Source organism: Amblyomma mixtum, chromosome 6 (genome assembly GCF_055824585.1).
Source record: "Amblyomma mixtum isolate Tamu chromosome 6, ASM5582458v1, whole genome shotgun sequence".
NCBI lineage: Eukaryota > Metazoa > Arthropoda > Arachnida > Ixodida > Ixodidae > Amblyomma > Amblyomma mixtum.
In genome coordinates, this window is record NC_143017.1 from 25,086,539 (window position 1) to 25,103,650 (window position 17,112).

Below are 17,112 nucleotides of genomic sequence, written 5' to 3' on the forward strand. Positions count from 1 at the left end.
CGAACGGACCTGATATTATTTGTCACGTTTTAAGCAACCCCAATTATAGGGTTCACTTAGATGTAGTCTTGTCTGATGTCCCATAGAATAAAGGGCAGCTGAAAACATGCGAGCTGTGTCACCCCTGTTGGTTTAGTGCTGCAATATGAAAAACTAACTACGGAGCTCAATATAGTTCCTAAACTCAATCTGAATGCTCCCCACCTCTCCTCTGCAGACTTAATGGATTAGAAAGGTTGTTTCAGGATTCCTTTAACCATGGAGGTTAGATGAAATGGTGGGGCTAGAGTCTACTACTAATATACACGCTGCAAAAGTCCAGTCCGAAAGGATGGAAGGCCTATGCACATATTATACCAACACTAGCACTCACCTGTCTCAGAGTCGATTCGATAATGTAGGCCCTCCCAAGGATTGGAGTCCTCGTGCATTTCAGAAAAAGGCTCCTCTTCTTCCTTAGGCACCTCAGCGCTCTGCAGCAAGGAGAAACACACCCGTTGTATAAACTAAACTCACTCTCATGTGGCAGGAGCATGTTCAAAAGTTACACTTTCTGCAACCTCTATAGTCAGAATGCAGCACAGCTACAATAACAACACGGCTAGGAGGAGCTGGTGAAACTACAGAACCTCTTGAGCAAACCCCTCAAGTAGGTGGCTGTGGATGTCACAACAGAAGCCGCAAGCTAAATATACTTTCTGTGAGCTCCTGTAATAGGTTTGGTTTGGTTTGGTTTATGGGGTTGAACGGATGGACACAACTGGATCCAACTGGACCAACCAACTGAACTCATTAACTCATTTAGGCAGTTATCACATTCAGAAAATATTCACAGAATGCATCTCATAATTAAATTGAGCAAAATACACACTGAGAGAAATATTTCTACAACATTAACATATTATTAATGTGCAAAAGAAAAACTGATTTGTGATGCCTGTAGGGAGACACTCTGAATGCCTTGAGCCAACTGACATTTTTACAAGGGAATAGAAAATCACATGCTTTTATGGAAATCAAGGCCAGCAGACCTGCATACATCACACATGAGAAATGCTACACACTCAGACAGTACAAGCATTTATATGTACATAAAGAGAATACACTTCCTCTGAAACTTGTGTATTTACGGGACACTCATGCTGGGGCCAGCGGCGCCTGCCCACTGAGCAGTCAATTAATTTAATTCGACCGCAGAGACAGTGCAGACGATGAATACAATATAGTACAAAAAGCTGCTGATAACTCTTAATATAAAAACCATATTAGTTCTGCCTTGCTCATCAAATATGCAAATTTTCACATGGGTAAATTGGGTGCAGCTGGACAGACTAAATGGATGCAATTGGCAAGAACCAGTTGGAAATCCAATTGGTTCCAAATGTTTTCTTTGGCTGGGACAAATGGACAAATAGAGTGCTGGCCAACCATCCATACCTTGTTTCATGAATAAACAAGGCAGTCACAGAGCTGTCTTATTTCAGGGGGGACACTCAGTTAAATCCTATGTGGAAACGAAGATATCTAGTTGTTGCAATAACAGACGATCTTGGACGTCTCATCTGGCATCGAGAAGGATGGGTTTGGTTATGTACACAGGTAGCTAAGCACCTGAAAGCTGGCCAGCACAGACACGTTGCTTCCTCAAAGTTAAATGAAGTAACCTGAAGCTTATAGAGTGTGATTGGTTTATAGTTTATGGGGGTTTAACGTCCCAAAGCAACTCAGGCTATGAGGAACGCCGTAGTGAAGGGCTCCGGAAATTTCGACCACCTGGGGTTCTTTATCATGCACCGAGATCACACAGTACACGGGCCTCTAGAATTTCTCAAATTTCGCCTTCATCGAAATTCGATTGCTGCAGCTGGAATCGAACCCGAATCCTTCGCGACAGCAGCCGAGCGCCATAACCACTGAGCCACCGCGGCAGCTTCTCAGAGTGTGAGAACCTTCAGATTGTGAAAGACAGTGTCAGTGTACTGCACAGTATTCAGCCTTCACTCATAAGACAAAGATGGCATGCTCAGTGCACAGCAAATAGCCAGAAGTGTTACTCATGCTTTTTTTAACTTGTTCTCACAAACTCTGCCTAAGTTGCCTAACAGAACAACTTTCTGTCATTTTCTTAGTAAAATACAGCACCTTTTAGAATTAGTTCTTATCTTTATTTATGGTTGTTGGGTTTCGAGCTGCCATGAGAAAAAATCACTGCTTTGGATCACAACTGCAAGCTGGGCTAGTGGGTCTAAGTTCAAGTTGAGAAAGGAACAGTGCAATAAAAGTGATAACCTTGAAAAGAACAGAAAAAGCAAGCGAATTACTTTCCACACACACATGGCAAATACAGATGCCAGGGCAGTGGCGAAAGCGTCTGTTACATTAGCTGGTATTGAATTCAAATCTCAATGCTACTTAAAACTGAATGTTTTATTTAATGGGTGCTACTGTGCTCTGATAGAGTGCACAGCTTTCCACAGGCAGAAAAAAAAGCATGGAAAAGTGCCAAGTCTTTGGCACTAATTAACTTTGTTGTCTTACCCTCAAGATGAGAACAATATTTTTAAGAACATTGTTTCTCAGCTAGGTAGCTCAGAGCTAGAGAGATAAGTTCCACCGTCAATGTGAAGTGTAGCAAGATCACTAAGCCTACAAGAAAGCACAGAAGTGCACTTTCATATTTGAGAAGTCAACGCTAGTTTGTCTGAAGTGTGCACAGAGTAAGTAAGTAGCTCACATCAGGTTGGGATGCCTTGACAGCTGCCTTACTGCTGCTTTCAGGGGCCATGTGATAGTCGAAGGCATCTCGTGAAACACCCAGGTCTTCATCTTGTTTCCATAGGATCTCAATGAGATCCATATCCTGCATGTGAAAGAGACAAATTGAAGGAAATGAGGTGTTAGTCACAATTTTTCACATGGAGGCACCATTTGTGCAGGTACAATGAACAGAAACAGCAGTACAGTAGAGCATTGTTTCATAAAAAAATGAGAAATAAAGCATATTACCAGGAAAAACGTATGATCCAAAGCTACTAATATTTTGAAAATGTACTTGAGGAATGAGGTAAGAACGCACTTACTGACACTTCCTAAAAATGTCAAATAACATAAGTTGGAAAAAGATAAGAACAGCTCCTTTTTTAGTACTTGCAGAATTCCATCCAGTCTGCATAGTATTTAGTGTCGAAGAAACTTTGAAACGAACCCGTTCCGCCAACGGCCATGGCGAAAGTTGCCTAAACCTATTCATCGTTGTCGTTTTGGAGGCTTCGCCGCCTGCACCTAAGCGCTGCGGAGAAGCCACCGTGGCGGCTGACTGTTTCGGCGCTTTCGGATGCTTCGCTCCCTTGAACTTAGGCAACGCGGAGTAGACACCGCGGCGGGTGAATGTCGCTTTACACTTGGTTCTTATTGTGTGATCCAAGGTTTGGACCCTCCTTAAGTTGGGGATCTTCTGTTGCTCGCTAAACATAGCATACGGCCAGAATTTGTCGCAGATCTGAACGCACTTTCCGGGAAGTAGTGTTATTAGGAAATGTATTAACAGAAAAACTGCGCAACTGTATGGAACATTTTCATTGCTCTTGATTTTGAGTGCACAAACTGGGGAATCATACGAGCCGGGAACGCATCAACGAATTCTACAGTGCTTGTTTCACGCTTCGGAACCAAGTATATTTTCATACCTGCAATGAACGCTAAGTGTTATGAGGGCCAGTGTATGTACTACAAGACTGGATGCATTAGTTTCCAGATGCATGCAAGCTTACTTCTTGCTCTCCCTTCGGCGATTAGCGGCTGTTTACAAGGTAACAAATCGTTCCTTTTAATGTGTTCCCTGTGAGCAGAGTCACACATTTTCAGGTCACACATTGTCATCAGCAGGGTAGGACTCAGTCTTTTGTCAAACTTGACAGGGACAATCGGTTCATTGCAGTATCATTGACAATGGTCTGGTACACCATCTACAACTCACATAAGGAATGCTTTTGTTGAGAAGATGGGACAAACATTTTTCCCTCATTCATCAGGGATCAAAAGGGGAGTGTCGAAGAGCAAAGCAACAAAACATGAAGTCAAGATAACGATAACAAAGCCACATATCTTCAGAGCCGTGAGCCACCTCCATTTTGTTGCAACAAACTCAAGGCACGTTTACACAATGGGCATTGTCCTAGCATTGACCCCTTGTACCTCACACAGAAGGAAAGTCAACTGCAAAAGGTCTTTTGGTGCTCAAACCATTTTTAAATTGTAAAAGGAAATGTGTGAAACCATTTCAATTTGGCGGCACCTGCCAGTGGCACATGCTGGCTTTTCCTCACTATAAACTATGTTCAAAAAAAAAAAGGTGATGGTTAGTTTTTTAATGTACTAAGTGCTGGAATTTTTTTTTTAAGAACCTCACATCAAGTATTTCCTTTACTTGCTACAGCCACCATGGCAGACAACCTCAATAATTGCATACCTGTAAAAAGACAATAACACCACTACCACTACAGTAGCTTCACTACAGTGAAGCTCAGCCCACATTCAGGCTCTGCGCACAGAATTCCTCCACAACGAAAAAGTAGTGCACTGCTTAAACGTTTCTAGTTAAGTAAACAAGAAGCTTAGCACAAGAAAAAAATTATGAGCTCTAGAATTTTAATATGTGGAGGATTGTTTGATATAGTCAAACATTAAAAAGCTGATTTCTTTTACAGTTGTGATTGGACAGCGGAGTAATACAGGACGCCGCGGACCGCGGCCCAGTGTTTGCAACTGCTGTTTTTTTTTTTAAGTTGTACCCTACTATAGCTGCATCTTCTGTACATATGTTAACGGCACTTACTTATTTCACATTGCTTAAAATGTCAGTATTAGAATAGTTGCCACACACAGCATGAAGACAGTGTATCAAGACAAAGACTGGGCGCTTGGCTACTTGTTCAAATGCTTGCATCACAGAGCATCAGAAAGTTGGCACGGTGAGCCAGCCGTATGCAGGCAGTCCGCCTATGCGACCATTAATAACGAAAGACAAGGCTGCAAATGAGACACACGCGGCACCTATCCCTGTCACCAGGTCCTCACCAGCTAACTGTCATGTGGCCTATCAAGCAAGGCATTTCAAACTGTGCCCGAAAAAAAAATGCTGCTGAGGGGGACAAATTGTGCCACCTTTTGACTAACATAATGCTAATAATGCATTGCTGTTAACAATTTATTGATTATTATACAATTACAATTAAAAATTGTGGGGTTTTAATTGGGGAGATAAATACGTTCTCCCCGCTTAACCGCGGCTGACACAGTTCAAAACCGCGCGGACCCCACCCCGTGGGTCCCCTGTTAGTTAAAGTAACACAACTGAGGAGAATGCATTGCGGGGAAGCTAACCACAAAGAACGAGTTGAGGGTGCATTGCGGGAAAGCGAACCACAGGGGACGAGTGCGTCCCCACAAGATGTACTAAGGAAACGTGTTCAAGCGAGATGCATCTATCGCCTATGGCACTGACATTCGAAAATTACATCAGGGAGATTTTTCGTCATTTAGAATTTACACGTTGCCTCTAAAACTAGCTTTTAAAGTAATGCCTCTGGCATAACGCCATTGGCTCAACAACAAATACCGTAATCCGCACTGCATGCTGCCAGTACCACAGCCAAGCCATGATGGCTTGGATTCGTAAAACCACAGCACAAATCTGCACCGTACTGCGCGCTGTTAACGACGTTGATAAATCGCGCGAAGCCACTCACGCGATGCGGCCCGTCCGACAACAAGAGGCGGTACGAGATGGCGCGCGGTACATGTCCGTCAACCACATGGTCGACCACGTAACACTTCGTCGACGCCATAGCTATGCGGCCGAAGCATGTGAACACAATCGGCGGTAGGTACTGCAGGCAGCGATTAACAGAAGTACGGCGGACGAGACAGAGAGGCCACGCCGGCGGCTACTGCGCCGCGAAGTCCACGCGTAGTCAAACGAGTGAACAGGGACACGCGACTAGGCCACAGGAACTCCGTAGTTTCGGTTCTGGAAGAGGATAGGCACACAGCACAGCGTAAGAGGATGACGGCCGGGTCTGCACACGTAACTCGCAGGCCGCGGAACGACCGGAAGCACCTCGAACGGTTTCCCGCACATGGGTTCGTCGCACACAGCGTCCGGTGGTCCTCTTGACGCGCGCACTGGTCCGTTCAAGTCTTCCCGCGGCAGCGCTGCCTCCTCTTGGCGAAGGCCGAGGAGCGCCAGCGAACAAGTCCCGCCAGTGCTGCTTCTCCCACGTCGGGCATCGTCAATGCGCCAGAGTCTTGACCTGGAAACGCGCACACGGGCGGCGTTTCGAAAGAGTTCCGACCCCGGAGCGCACGAGCGGCACTGCAGCTCGCGATCAGGGCCGCCGAAAGAGCGGGCGGCTAGCTAGCTGGCGCAGCGCGGCGGTGGTTTCCAGCCGGGTGGCAAAACGCGTCTCCGGGCGCGGGTCCAAGGCGATCCGGTCACACGGCTTCCAAGGAAGACGAACCGCCGGTGCGCAACGCACGTTTCCCAAGCGGACCGACGACGACACCCGCGTTTTGCGCGTGCCCTCGACCAGGTGTTGAACCCCGGGCGGGAGCCTTTTGAAAAACAAGCGCTCCGCGCGCCTCCGCGCGATCGGGGTTCGTGCAACGACGAGTGCCTCAAAATACGAGCGCTAGAAACGCTCATTACGGGTCAAAGACACGATGCTCGGGGGGCTCCGGGAAGATCGCGACCCAGAAGCCGAGTACCTCGCGGCCAGTTCCGAGAAGCAGGGCTTGGCCGCAGCGCGGTGTGTGGCGACATCGGCTCCGATCGGGGCGGCAATGTTCCGCGCGGGCACTGCTCAGCGTGTTGGCAGCGGCCCTCGGCGGGCTCCAAAATTAAGATCCCAGGTTCACTGTAACGAGCTCTCCTCTCCGGACGTGCCGATTGCTCAAAGCGGCGCTTCTCACTCGCGCCGCAGTTTCGGCGCCGGCGCGCGGGGGTGGCGGGCGGTTGTTCACTTCGGCTGGAGTCAAGGCCGGACCCGTCGCGTGACGCCCGTGGTCACCCCTACAGACACACGCAGTCGTCGCCGGCCGTGACGTGTCGCGTGTCTGATACAGGGCGCGCACCTTCCCCGCCGCGTGTTTTCGCCGCTCGGTCCACAACAGCTTCTGCCGGCGATCGCCCACACCCGTGGAAATCGACAGCAGGCTCAAGGGACGCAGTCAAGGACAACGCTGCAGCAGCAGCGGGTCTTTATTCCCGTACGCGACGAGTAGCGGCGGCGGCGGGCGCGCCCAGATACTGCGCGCCTACGCTGGGGCAACAACGGGCCGGGAGTCTTGGCATCCCGAGTCAAGAGCCGCAATGGCGGAATCTTGGCAGCGACGTCCGACGGGCGGTGCCTCCTCGGTGCTCCGCCGTTGCCGGGGCACCGGCGGGCCGAACCGGGCCGAAGAGCGACTCCCATTCACCGAAGTGAAGCAAGCGTGGTCTCGTCCGGCGCCCACGGAGACCGCTCACTATCCCGCAGCGCTCAAGGCAGCCAGCACGCGTCTGTCCAAACCGATGTCAATCAGTAATCATCAGCCTAACAGCCTAACGGGAAAAAGGCCTCTCCCACTAACCGATTGTCCTGTGCCAGCTCTCTTTCCCGCAAACTTACTAATCTCATCCGCCCACCGGACTATCTGCCGCACCCTGCTACGCTTGCCAAGCTTCTCTTGGGATCCACTACGCTACCATAAGCGACCATCGGTTAATCTGTGTTCTCCGCACGTATTACATGCCCTGCCCATGCCCACTTCCTCTTCTTGGCCTCAGCTGTAGGATATATCATTAACTCGCACCTGTTCCCTGGCCTACTCTGCCCTCTTCCTCTTTTTACGCATATCACTCCCTTCTGCACATTTCACTCCGGTGTCCTGAATTTAATCAGTGAGTCGAGTCACACACAGCGACAAATGCACTCTTCAAGGCGGAAAGCTGAGCTAGTTGGTAAACATTCATTATGAAAAATCCAGGCGCTAACGAACAACGACACAGAAGGGACACACCGCTCAGTAAGCCCTGTACACTCTTCAAGTTACGCCCTCAAATAGGTTTTAGAAATCAACGAGTTTAAGAGGGTCGAATGTGTGAAACTTGCAGGTAAAGCATGCGAAGTCTTTTTGGGCTAGCTCCTGAAATAGTGAAGTAATCGCCGATTAAAATCCGGACGCCCTTCAAGCTTCTCCGCAGCGCACATCGCCAAGTGAGGGCGCATGATGACGTCATGGAAGGTATCGGTACATTTCCAATACACAAACGCCTGCTTTGAAGGAAAAAACCAACGCCACCGAAAGCAAACTCTGCCGAGAGTTGTTTGGCAGCGTCTAACGAGTCAGGGCAGGGTGTGGCTGACGACAGCGGTAATTTGAAATCACACCTTCTGTGACGTCACGCTGAGTTTCCCTGCACTTCTCCGGTGCACTGAGGAGAGGCGCGAAATTCAGTCGCCGATTACGTCACTATTTTAAATGCTAGTGCAAAATCACTTGGCATGCTTTACCTACAACTTATATAGATTTGAATCCTTGAATATCGCGAAATTCTCAAAACAAAAAAAGCGCTGCAGTTGCCCTTTAACGCTTGCAGTGGCCGAGTCCTTCTGCGCACGGGACAGGCGCTGACCAGCGCTTCCCATTGGCATCATCTCGTGCCAACTCTCACATCTCATCGCTCAGTGTTCCACCGCCAACTACAGCCCAAACCGCTACCAGAGAGAATCTCACCAACGCCAGCATAAATACACCTCGCGGCGTGTGCCCCGCTGTTTCAAACAAACAGAAAAACCAGCGCCGTGCATTCAGGCGGCGTGTCCCATCTGGAGATAAGGCAGGCCGGCGGCGGCTCCGGGCGAGATAAGACGGAGATATATCTGCGCCATCAAGGACGCACGAGCAGAGGCCGCTTTTCGAGCGCGTGATCGCCCTGGCTTCCGACGACCGATCGCCTTCGGCCCCAAACGCCAGGAGGGGAGGAGGACATCCATGCAACAATCGCTGCACGCGCGAATAATCCATTGCGAGTTCGGAGCTTCGCTCGTGCACTCGTGTGAAACACTCATCGACGCATTCAGTATAGAAAAGAAATACAGTCGTGCCTCGTTAATATGGACGGCTCGAAACACGGACAGTTTTTCTGTAGTAGGATACGGCTTAAAAAAACAGTAGTTGCAAACACTGGGCCGCGGTGCATGGCGTCTTGTATTACTCCGCTGGCCAATCGCAACAGTGAACGAAATCTGCTTTTTAATGTTTGACTATATCAGACAATCCACGAATCAAAATTATAGAACTCAATTTTTTATTGTGAAAAGCTTCTTGTTTAGGCAATAAGAAACGTTTAAGCAGCGGACTACTTTTTCGTCGTGGAGGAATTCTGTGCGCCGAGGCTGAATGTGGGCGGAGCTTCACTGCAGACTTAAGTTGTATCCGACTATAGGGACTTTTTTAGGAACCTTTTCAATGGATTTACGCCTCGTTAAATACGGAAACTCACTGGACATATGTTAGAAAGGGCTTTAAAAACAAGGAAAAATAAAAGTGCCCTGCCCGCGGAGAATGGACATGGAGTGGGAAATGCACAGAGCCCATTGGGGCCCATGTATTTTTGTCGCGTTAAAATGGACAGCTATGGAAACAAAACCCCTACTTCCGCAACCATATCTTCCCTTTCCCGTATTTTGAGCGGAGTTCGCCAGTGAAAGGTAATGCGAAAGTGCAAATGCCTGAGTGATGGCCTTCTCCTTTTGGTGGTTTCACCGTCTGCAGTGCCAAGGTGCTCGGCTGACGCGCATTTTCCGTATTGCATGAATGATTTGGAAAAAAAATAATAAAAAAATCTCAGTCTGCGGCTTATGCTGCGTTGAAAGCCAGCTTTCAGCCGACTTAGTACAGAGGTGTACCTTAGTCTCAGAATGGACTCATGGTGGCAACACAGCGCAAAAAGACGAGGAACCAGGAACCAGAGAGAGGAACCAACTAGCCCAGTTGAGCGTCTTGCTAAATCAGAATGGACCACATTCTTTAAGAGGTAACGGTGACCAGCTTAATGTAGTTTAAGTTCCGAAAATTTTGCGTGATTTTCTCTTTCCTGTGCACCACTAAGAACACTCTTTGCCGAAAGTAACCAGGCTGCATAGTTTGCTTCTCATTCGTATAGTAGAGCCCTTACGGCTTCCCTAAAGATCAAAAAGTCATTTGAAAGCGAAGATGGGGTTCGCCTTACCATACAAAGATTTAGAGCTTGAGGGCTGGCATAGTAGTTTAAATATACAACTGAGAAGCTAACCAGCCTGGTTACTTTTGGCAATGACTGTACATATAAAGTGTTTTTCTGTTTTTTGCATTTTTTTTTTCATCACGATTCGTTATAACGGATAACTCCCTTTCTAGACTTTTTTTTTTTGCGGGATTCGAATCGTCCATATAAATGAGGTTCGCGAAGTTGTGCACGAACGGCGCAAGGACGGCGGCTGGACGGGTCTCCACAATCAACTAACCGGATGGAGCTTCGGTTTTTAAAGTAACACAAAACAAAGGGAAGTAAAACGCAGGACGCCGCCGCATCAGTCCCGCACGTTGTTTTCGCTCTGTCTGCGTAACGTTCCACGCCGACGTCTCACACGATACGTACCACCAGGTTCAGTTCCACAATGACAGCGCCGCCAACTAAACAGACGTTGATTTACCGTTATTCTTAGGATATTTTAACCGCTGCAAGCCGGAAGCAACGACAAGAAAAAAATAATTCTAGGCGTGTGCGAATATTCTAAATTCTCTAACAGCGACTCAAATATCCTCCACATGGATTCGCTGCACGAATCGAATAGTGCACATTCATAACTTCGAAATTTCCCTCATCTCTTCAGCCGGTTTTGAACAGTTATAGAATAGTGCGTATGAAGAGGACGCAACTATTTTTCCTCATTACCACCCTACGCCAAACGTTTACTTTATCAATGAGCAGGCAAATTTGCCTGCTCATTGCATTGCATGCATCGGTTGTGAGCCACTGCTAAAAAGTATCAGAATTCTGGGCAAGAGCAATGATAAAGTTTCCCGTGAACTTCTAGAGGCATACCACATCAAGGCAAGAGGTGATAACTGTGTGAGTGACACATCCGTTTCATTGTACAACGCGGAAAAGAATTTTTTGGAGCGTTTCTGATGGTTTATCGCGCAGGGTTGATTTGCCTCCTTAATCCTCTTTTTCCCCTCTTTGTAGGCACGTGTGCACACTGCCTATAAAGCGGCACTGAATCGAATAAACTCCAGTTGATAGTTTGCGCTCTTTCAGTCTCCCTAGTGTTCTTTTTTTTCCTGTGTGTGTCTTTTGTGCGCAATTCGTAACTACAACAGTTTACTTTATCGACCACGATCTGTCGCTCACCAACTCATTATCATCTACTGGCAACCTTAATTCAGAGCATTTTTTGCACTGGGGACTCCACTGGCAAGCATCATCCTAAAGGGAAACAAAAAATCAACAGTACGACACGTCTGCTGTGATACTCACGAGCTAGAAGATGGAAACTGCTCGACAAAAGTAGTAGTAGTAGTGGTTTATTTAAAAAAATAAAAAGTGAAGCAAAAGAGTGTTGCCGGCCGCGGCAATTGCTATCTAATATCTTAGGCACCCGAGCTGCAGCCGGCGGAAACGAAAGGGAAAGGGAGAGGATAGTGAGGAGAAGTATAGAGGGGAGCGACAGCAAGAAAGGACAGGGGAGAGCTTTGTACACTATTTACAAAATACAAAAGTAATCAAGCTCGCGCCGCTCGCGCGCTAATGTCCAAGCATTGTCCGAAAATAAGTGCGCGCGAGCGGCCACTGCGCACAATCACTTACACAAGGAGTCGACAAAAAGTACAGCGCCTCTTTTCATGGCCGTTTTCACGCAACGCCAATGCCTTGACCTAGAAATGGAGTGCCCATCAATGAAGGCCGGATTTTTCATGGAACACCTGTGTTTCCCACTGCTTCGGATGAGCTCCGTGTGTGTGACTCGCGGACAACTTTCTGCGACACTGCAGCAAAGGGTGGGCAGGAAAGGTACGGAGATAGGCCTTTCTCCCCGTGCCGTGGGGAGAGGGTGGGTACGGAGGGGCAGACGGTTGGGGTCGAGGGAGTCCACCCCCACGGCGCGGGAACAAGGGCTCGCCTCCCTCCGTTTCCTGCCTAGCCTCTGCTGCAGTGCCCCAGAAAGTGGACCGGGAGTACAGCACGCCCATCCTGCTTTTGCGCTGACGTTCAAGCAGCGACAAGCGGGTAATCAGTTGAACATCTGTTCAATGAACGTGCGCGGGAGGTATCTCTAATGTCATCGCATTGTACTCTTACGGGTAGGCTAAGCGTCGCCCAAGTTTCTGTTTGTTTGTTTGACCTTTAAAGACTGACTCCACATTCACCAACATTTAAGCAGTGCAGCGACCCTGAAAGCTACTCATAAAATAACATGTCAAACAAAGAATGCACTCAATGAATTGTGGGGGTTCAACGTCCCGAAGCGACACATGCACTTCCATTTCTTATGAACAGCTTGCAAGCAATCCGAACAACATCAACTGAAAAATATTTGATCAGTATTCGATTCAGTTTTTAACTGTTCCGATTCAAATTTCTTTTGGCACCAATGCTGCTCCCTTTCCAGTTGGTTCCGTTTTGGAAACAACCCGAAACATTTCGTTTCTCTGCCTAAACTTACGAACACTACCACCATTTCAACTGGCCGCCGCGGTGGCTCAGTGGTTATGGCACTCGGCTGCTGACCCGAAAGATGCGGGTTCGATCTCGGCCGCAGCCGTCGAATTTCGATGGAGGCGAAATGCTAGAGGCCCGTGTACTGGGCGACGTCAGTGCACGTTAAAGAACCCCAGGTGGTCGAAATTTCCGGAGCCCTTCTCTACCCCGTCCCTCATAGCCTGCTGAGTCGCTTTGGGAGGTTAACACCATAAACCAAACCAAACCATTTCTACTGCTCGCGTACGGATTCGTACAGTGCATAGAAACTACGACGGTGGTTATGGTAGCTGTGTTAAGGGGCACGCGAGGTTAGCTGAGACGTGGTGCAAAACTTGAGAAAGTTCTGCACAACTTTCGTGAAAGTTTTGCGCACGAACTTTTCCAGCGCTCGATAGAAGTTGGCGCAACATCTGACCTAACCAGAGATAAATCTGAGTGTCTTATTCTGCGTTGTTTGTTGTTTTATTTGTGTACTTTACTAGCTTTATTTCATACTTCGTTATTACATGTATTATTTGTTTTATTTCAAGTGCCTGTGCAGTATTTTCATGCTTGTATTCCCCCCCCCCCCCCCATGTAGTACCCTCGTACGAGGGTCCTTAGGGGTATTATAAATAAATAATATTAATAACAATAAATACATAACTATGTCTTCCGACCACACGGAATCAGCTTGAACGGTTGGCTACGCGCGGCTCACATAATGCCGATATGACAAAAAGTCTGAAGCTGAAAGGGTTCAAACGACGAGCATTCCTTGCTGAGCGCATTGTCGCCTGGCAGCTGCTGCGCTTCATAAATGAGCTCCAGACACAGAACACTCCGACATGACTCAAGACGAGACTCCAGCCCAAGGGTTACTACGGTTCAGCTCGAGATCCGCACTCGACGATTAGGCGGTCGCTAAGGCCACTCGAAGCAGCGCGCTCATAATTACGACGCGCGTACGGGGTCACACGCGCAGGAAAAGTACACCGCGCGTCAGGTGCGCCGGGCGGAAAGCAGCTGCGCACGCTTTTATTTTTTGCTTCTTTTTTTACGCGCCCGCTGACGAGCACATGCATGCACATCACGCGTCTCCTTTTTACCTTCTAGGCCTAACGCCTTTTATCCTCGGACAGAAGAGCCAAGAGGAAGTCCTAGTAAACTCGGACGAACCGGGCGCGAAACAACAGCAGCAAACCAAGAGGAAAGCAGTTTTTTTTCCCCTTCCTAACAATGAATAAGGCGATCTCAAGTCAGGTATTTTCTTTTTCGCTACCAACGTGTTCGGTTTCAAAATGCCACACGATAAAGCTTAACGGGCGCCCAGTCGACTAGGTTGCGAATCATCTACGCGTGTGACGCAAGTATGCTTTGCTAGCGTAAACGATCACGTCTCCTGACAAAAGTGTCTAGTTAAGTGCGGTCATCGCGCAGCATGCAGTGAAAACGCCACAGCACTATTTCGCCGACAAAACCAAAGCCCTCGGGCGTCGTCAAAGGCGAAATTATACGCATTCCAGTTACTCTGCCGGCTAACTGTAAAGGCGCACAATAGAGGAATAGCCACTCTGGGCTGCGATCTACGAGTGCGCAGGCGTCCGCCTCCGCCACCCCCTCTCACATCGTCCCCCGCACGGCGCGCCTTTGTGAAAGCGGCCGCCAGCAACCCAGCGCTTACTCAAGAGTACAGCTCGCCGCATTGTCGGATAAAAAACAAAAAAAAAGTGGCGCACAGGACGCACTCGCGTCATGGTGCGTTGCCAATGCCGCGGCGGCCGCACGCGGCCCCATGTGAACGCGAAAGCTCCGGAAAACTCGGTCGCTCGTCGTGCGCAGCGGATTGCTCCGAGACGCGTCACAACAGCAGTGGCGGCACTTCCTGCGACCCCCCTCCCCGTTTTCCTTATCTTGCGTCAGCCGGACCTGACGACAAGGTGCAGAAAGCTTGCCGCACACCGTCGCGGTTTTTTTGCCCGACGCCCGGTGTTGTGCGTCTTCCCCTCGTTACAAACGGCCGTGTGACTAGGCGACAGCTATTTAGGATGGGCGACGGCTGCGACGGCATTTCCCCCTTCCGTTGGTCCACAGCTACGCGTCGGTTTGCGGTCGCGGAACTGCTTGCACGAACCCTTTCGTCCGCAGAGGATCAACAGGAATAAATGGTGCTCCACGCGAAACAGGTCCGAAATTACCGACTGCTGGTCCAAGTCAACAGATTTTTCTTTCCAAGTCGACGAACAGAAACTAAGTCGTGTTCCCGTTACGAAGATAAGATTCCACCGCCTATATAACTAAGATGCACCGGATAATTGGACACGAAAAAAACACCGAACACATGCAGCAGCAGCCACCCGCATCCAGCTAGTGACAGCTTGCTGTCTTGCGGTGAAGTGGCTCCGTACTCGCTAACGACCTTCGCTCGCTAAACCAGTTAAATCCACGACAATCTTCAAAATAAAGTACAGAGTGGTCACTCGCTCCTTTATCCCTTCCTTTACGGCGCGGTACGGGTGCCCACCGATATATGCGAGACAGTTACTGCGCCATTTATTTCCTCAAAACCAATATTCAATTTCACCATCTGAAACCAACTACCCTCGAATGTGTGCTGAACGGCTGCTGTAACGAACTCCTCACTAAACTGGTCTGTGAGCAGCGGTGCAAAGCTTCTCGCAAATCGAAGTCTCTCCAATTATTGCACAAAACTGGGCCGATTGCGTGGTACCAGCTTAGAACTACGACTCGTCGGCTTACAGGTAATAAAGTTGCATCCATACATGAACGTTTGACGTCCACGCCCGGCTGCTAAAAGCCATTTAGAGGATACCAACAAAAGCTGCTTCTTTCGCGCAAAGCTTGTTTTTCCAAGCGAACACTTTTAAACAAAGAAAACGCCGAATTTAACGTCAGCGAGAAGCGTGCAACTCGAGCGGGCGTGGGAAAGTACGACCGCCTAGCAGCACACGTCATTGTTACTACGGCCCAGGTTTAAACAAATTATAACAAACAGAGGCATGTGAGGGGAGAGAAGGCGGTTGCTTCAAGGCTTTCGCCCGGCCCCCTCCTCGTAGCCCGTAGGAGGAAGCGCACCTAGCTGAGGCCGTTCCCTTGGGCGCGACCGCGTCAGGCAAACTCGTTTTTTTTTGTTTGTTTTTTTCAATGCACGTGCTCCCTGTCGGAGCCACTGTTTACCGATCAAGACAGGATGAAAGGACCAGAAGAAAACACTAGAGAAGCACGCGTCACCACAGGGGAAAAATGATCGGAAGGTGCTATTGTTTTCACACGCACCTCTTGCGTCAGGTTACCGCTCGCGCCGGACGCATCCCTGGGAGAGTCGGCGCGTTGTTCGCTGTCGGAAGCGGCTGCTGCTTCATTCGAGACCCTCGAAGGAGGCGGCCCTGGGTCTTCGGCCAGGTAGGCGAACACCCGCGTTCGGATACGACGTATCAGCGAAGGGATTCCCAGTTCGTGCAGCTCAGCGAACATGGGGTTCGCGTCGAAGGCGTCGACGCTCTTGGGGTGGACGAAGAGCGGAGGCGTGAGGCTCTGGGCCTGCGTGAACGCCGAGTGGACACCGATGCGCACGCTGCGGACAGGATCGGACCGCCGGTCCACGCGGACGGGGTTCGAGTCCGGGTGGGAGCCCAGCTGCAGCAAGCTCACTGCGAGCAGGAGCTGCAGGATTGTGGATCGCACGCCGCTGCACTTCTTGAAGTTCATCATGGCGATCGTTGACAGTGTTTACACTCAATAATCACAGCAAAGATACGTTGAGAGCACGTCGCGAGGCGGATGTCGGCGGAAAGGTTTCCAGTCAACGCTGTTTACTCGTGGCGCCGGTCGGGGCGGCGGCGGCGGCTTATCACAGTCGACGGCACAAACCGAGCCTACGTACTGCTCGCTGTCAGGCTGGGCGATCGTCGTAACTCGATGCAGTGTCTCGCAGCCGCCGGACTTCGGCGTGGACGCTGGGAGCCCGTAGGCGCACAAACGAAGCCGCAGTTCGGCGTGCTGCGCTCAGCGTCATCGCCGCCTCTTCTGCTTCCACCGGGGAAACTGGCAGTGCGTCGAACACATGGCGGCGACGTCTCGGTATCACACAGCGCACCGCAGCCTTTCTGGCGTATCGTCGCGAGCACCAAGAAATGCGAGCTCAGCAACGCGCGTCGTTCCCACCGAAACGCCGGCCAAGGAGGTGCTTGCCTCGGCGAACAATGAGTAATCGGCATCGAGTTCCCACAGCGCACGTTGGCGTCGCTGGCATCGCTTTCTCTCGCTTCCTTTACGTCACTTCCGAGGTGAAAGCCTTCTCTCTGCCTCCCCCGGCCTCCTCGAAA

At 49.6% G+C, this 17,112-nt stretch overlaps 1 protein-coding gene across 3 annotated transcripts in view; it reads right to left on the reverse strand.

Moving 5' to 3' along the window:
* cnc (NFE2 like bZIP transcription factor cap-n-collar) overlaps positions 1 to 17,112 on the reverse strand; it is a 96,976-nt gene that overhangs the window by 69,151 nt on the left and 10,713 nt on the right. The window contains exons 1-3 of one of the 3 annotated variants that reach the window (XM_089547665.1): positions 16,064 to 16,999; positions 2,735 to 2,860; positions 374 to 473 (exon numbers count right to left, since the gene is read on the reverse strand). In XM_089547665.1, the coding sequence (XP_089403791.1) occupies positions 374 to 473; positions 2,735 to 2,860; positions 16,064 to 16,498 (661 nt within the window). In that variant the 5' untranslated portion in view covers positions 16,499 to 16,999. Of the gene's footprint in view, positions 1 to 373; positions 474 to 2,734; positions 2,861 to 5,747; positions 6,420 to 16,063; positions 17,000 to 17,112 lie in introns of those variants that run through there. The other 2 variants (XM_089547666.1, XM_089547667.1) reach the window with 2 other exon arrangements.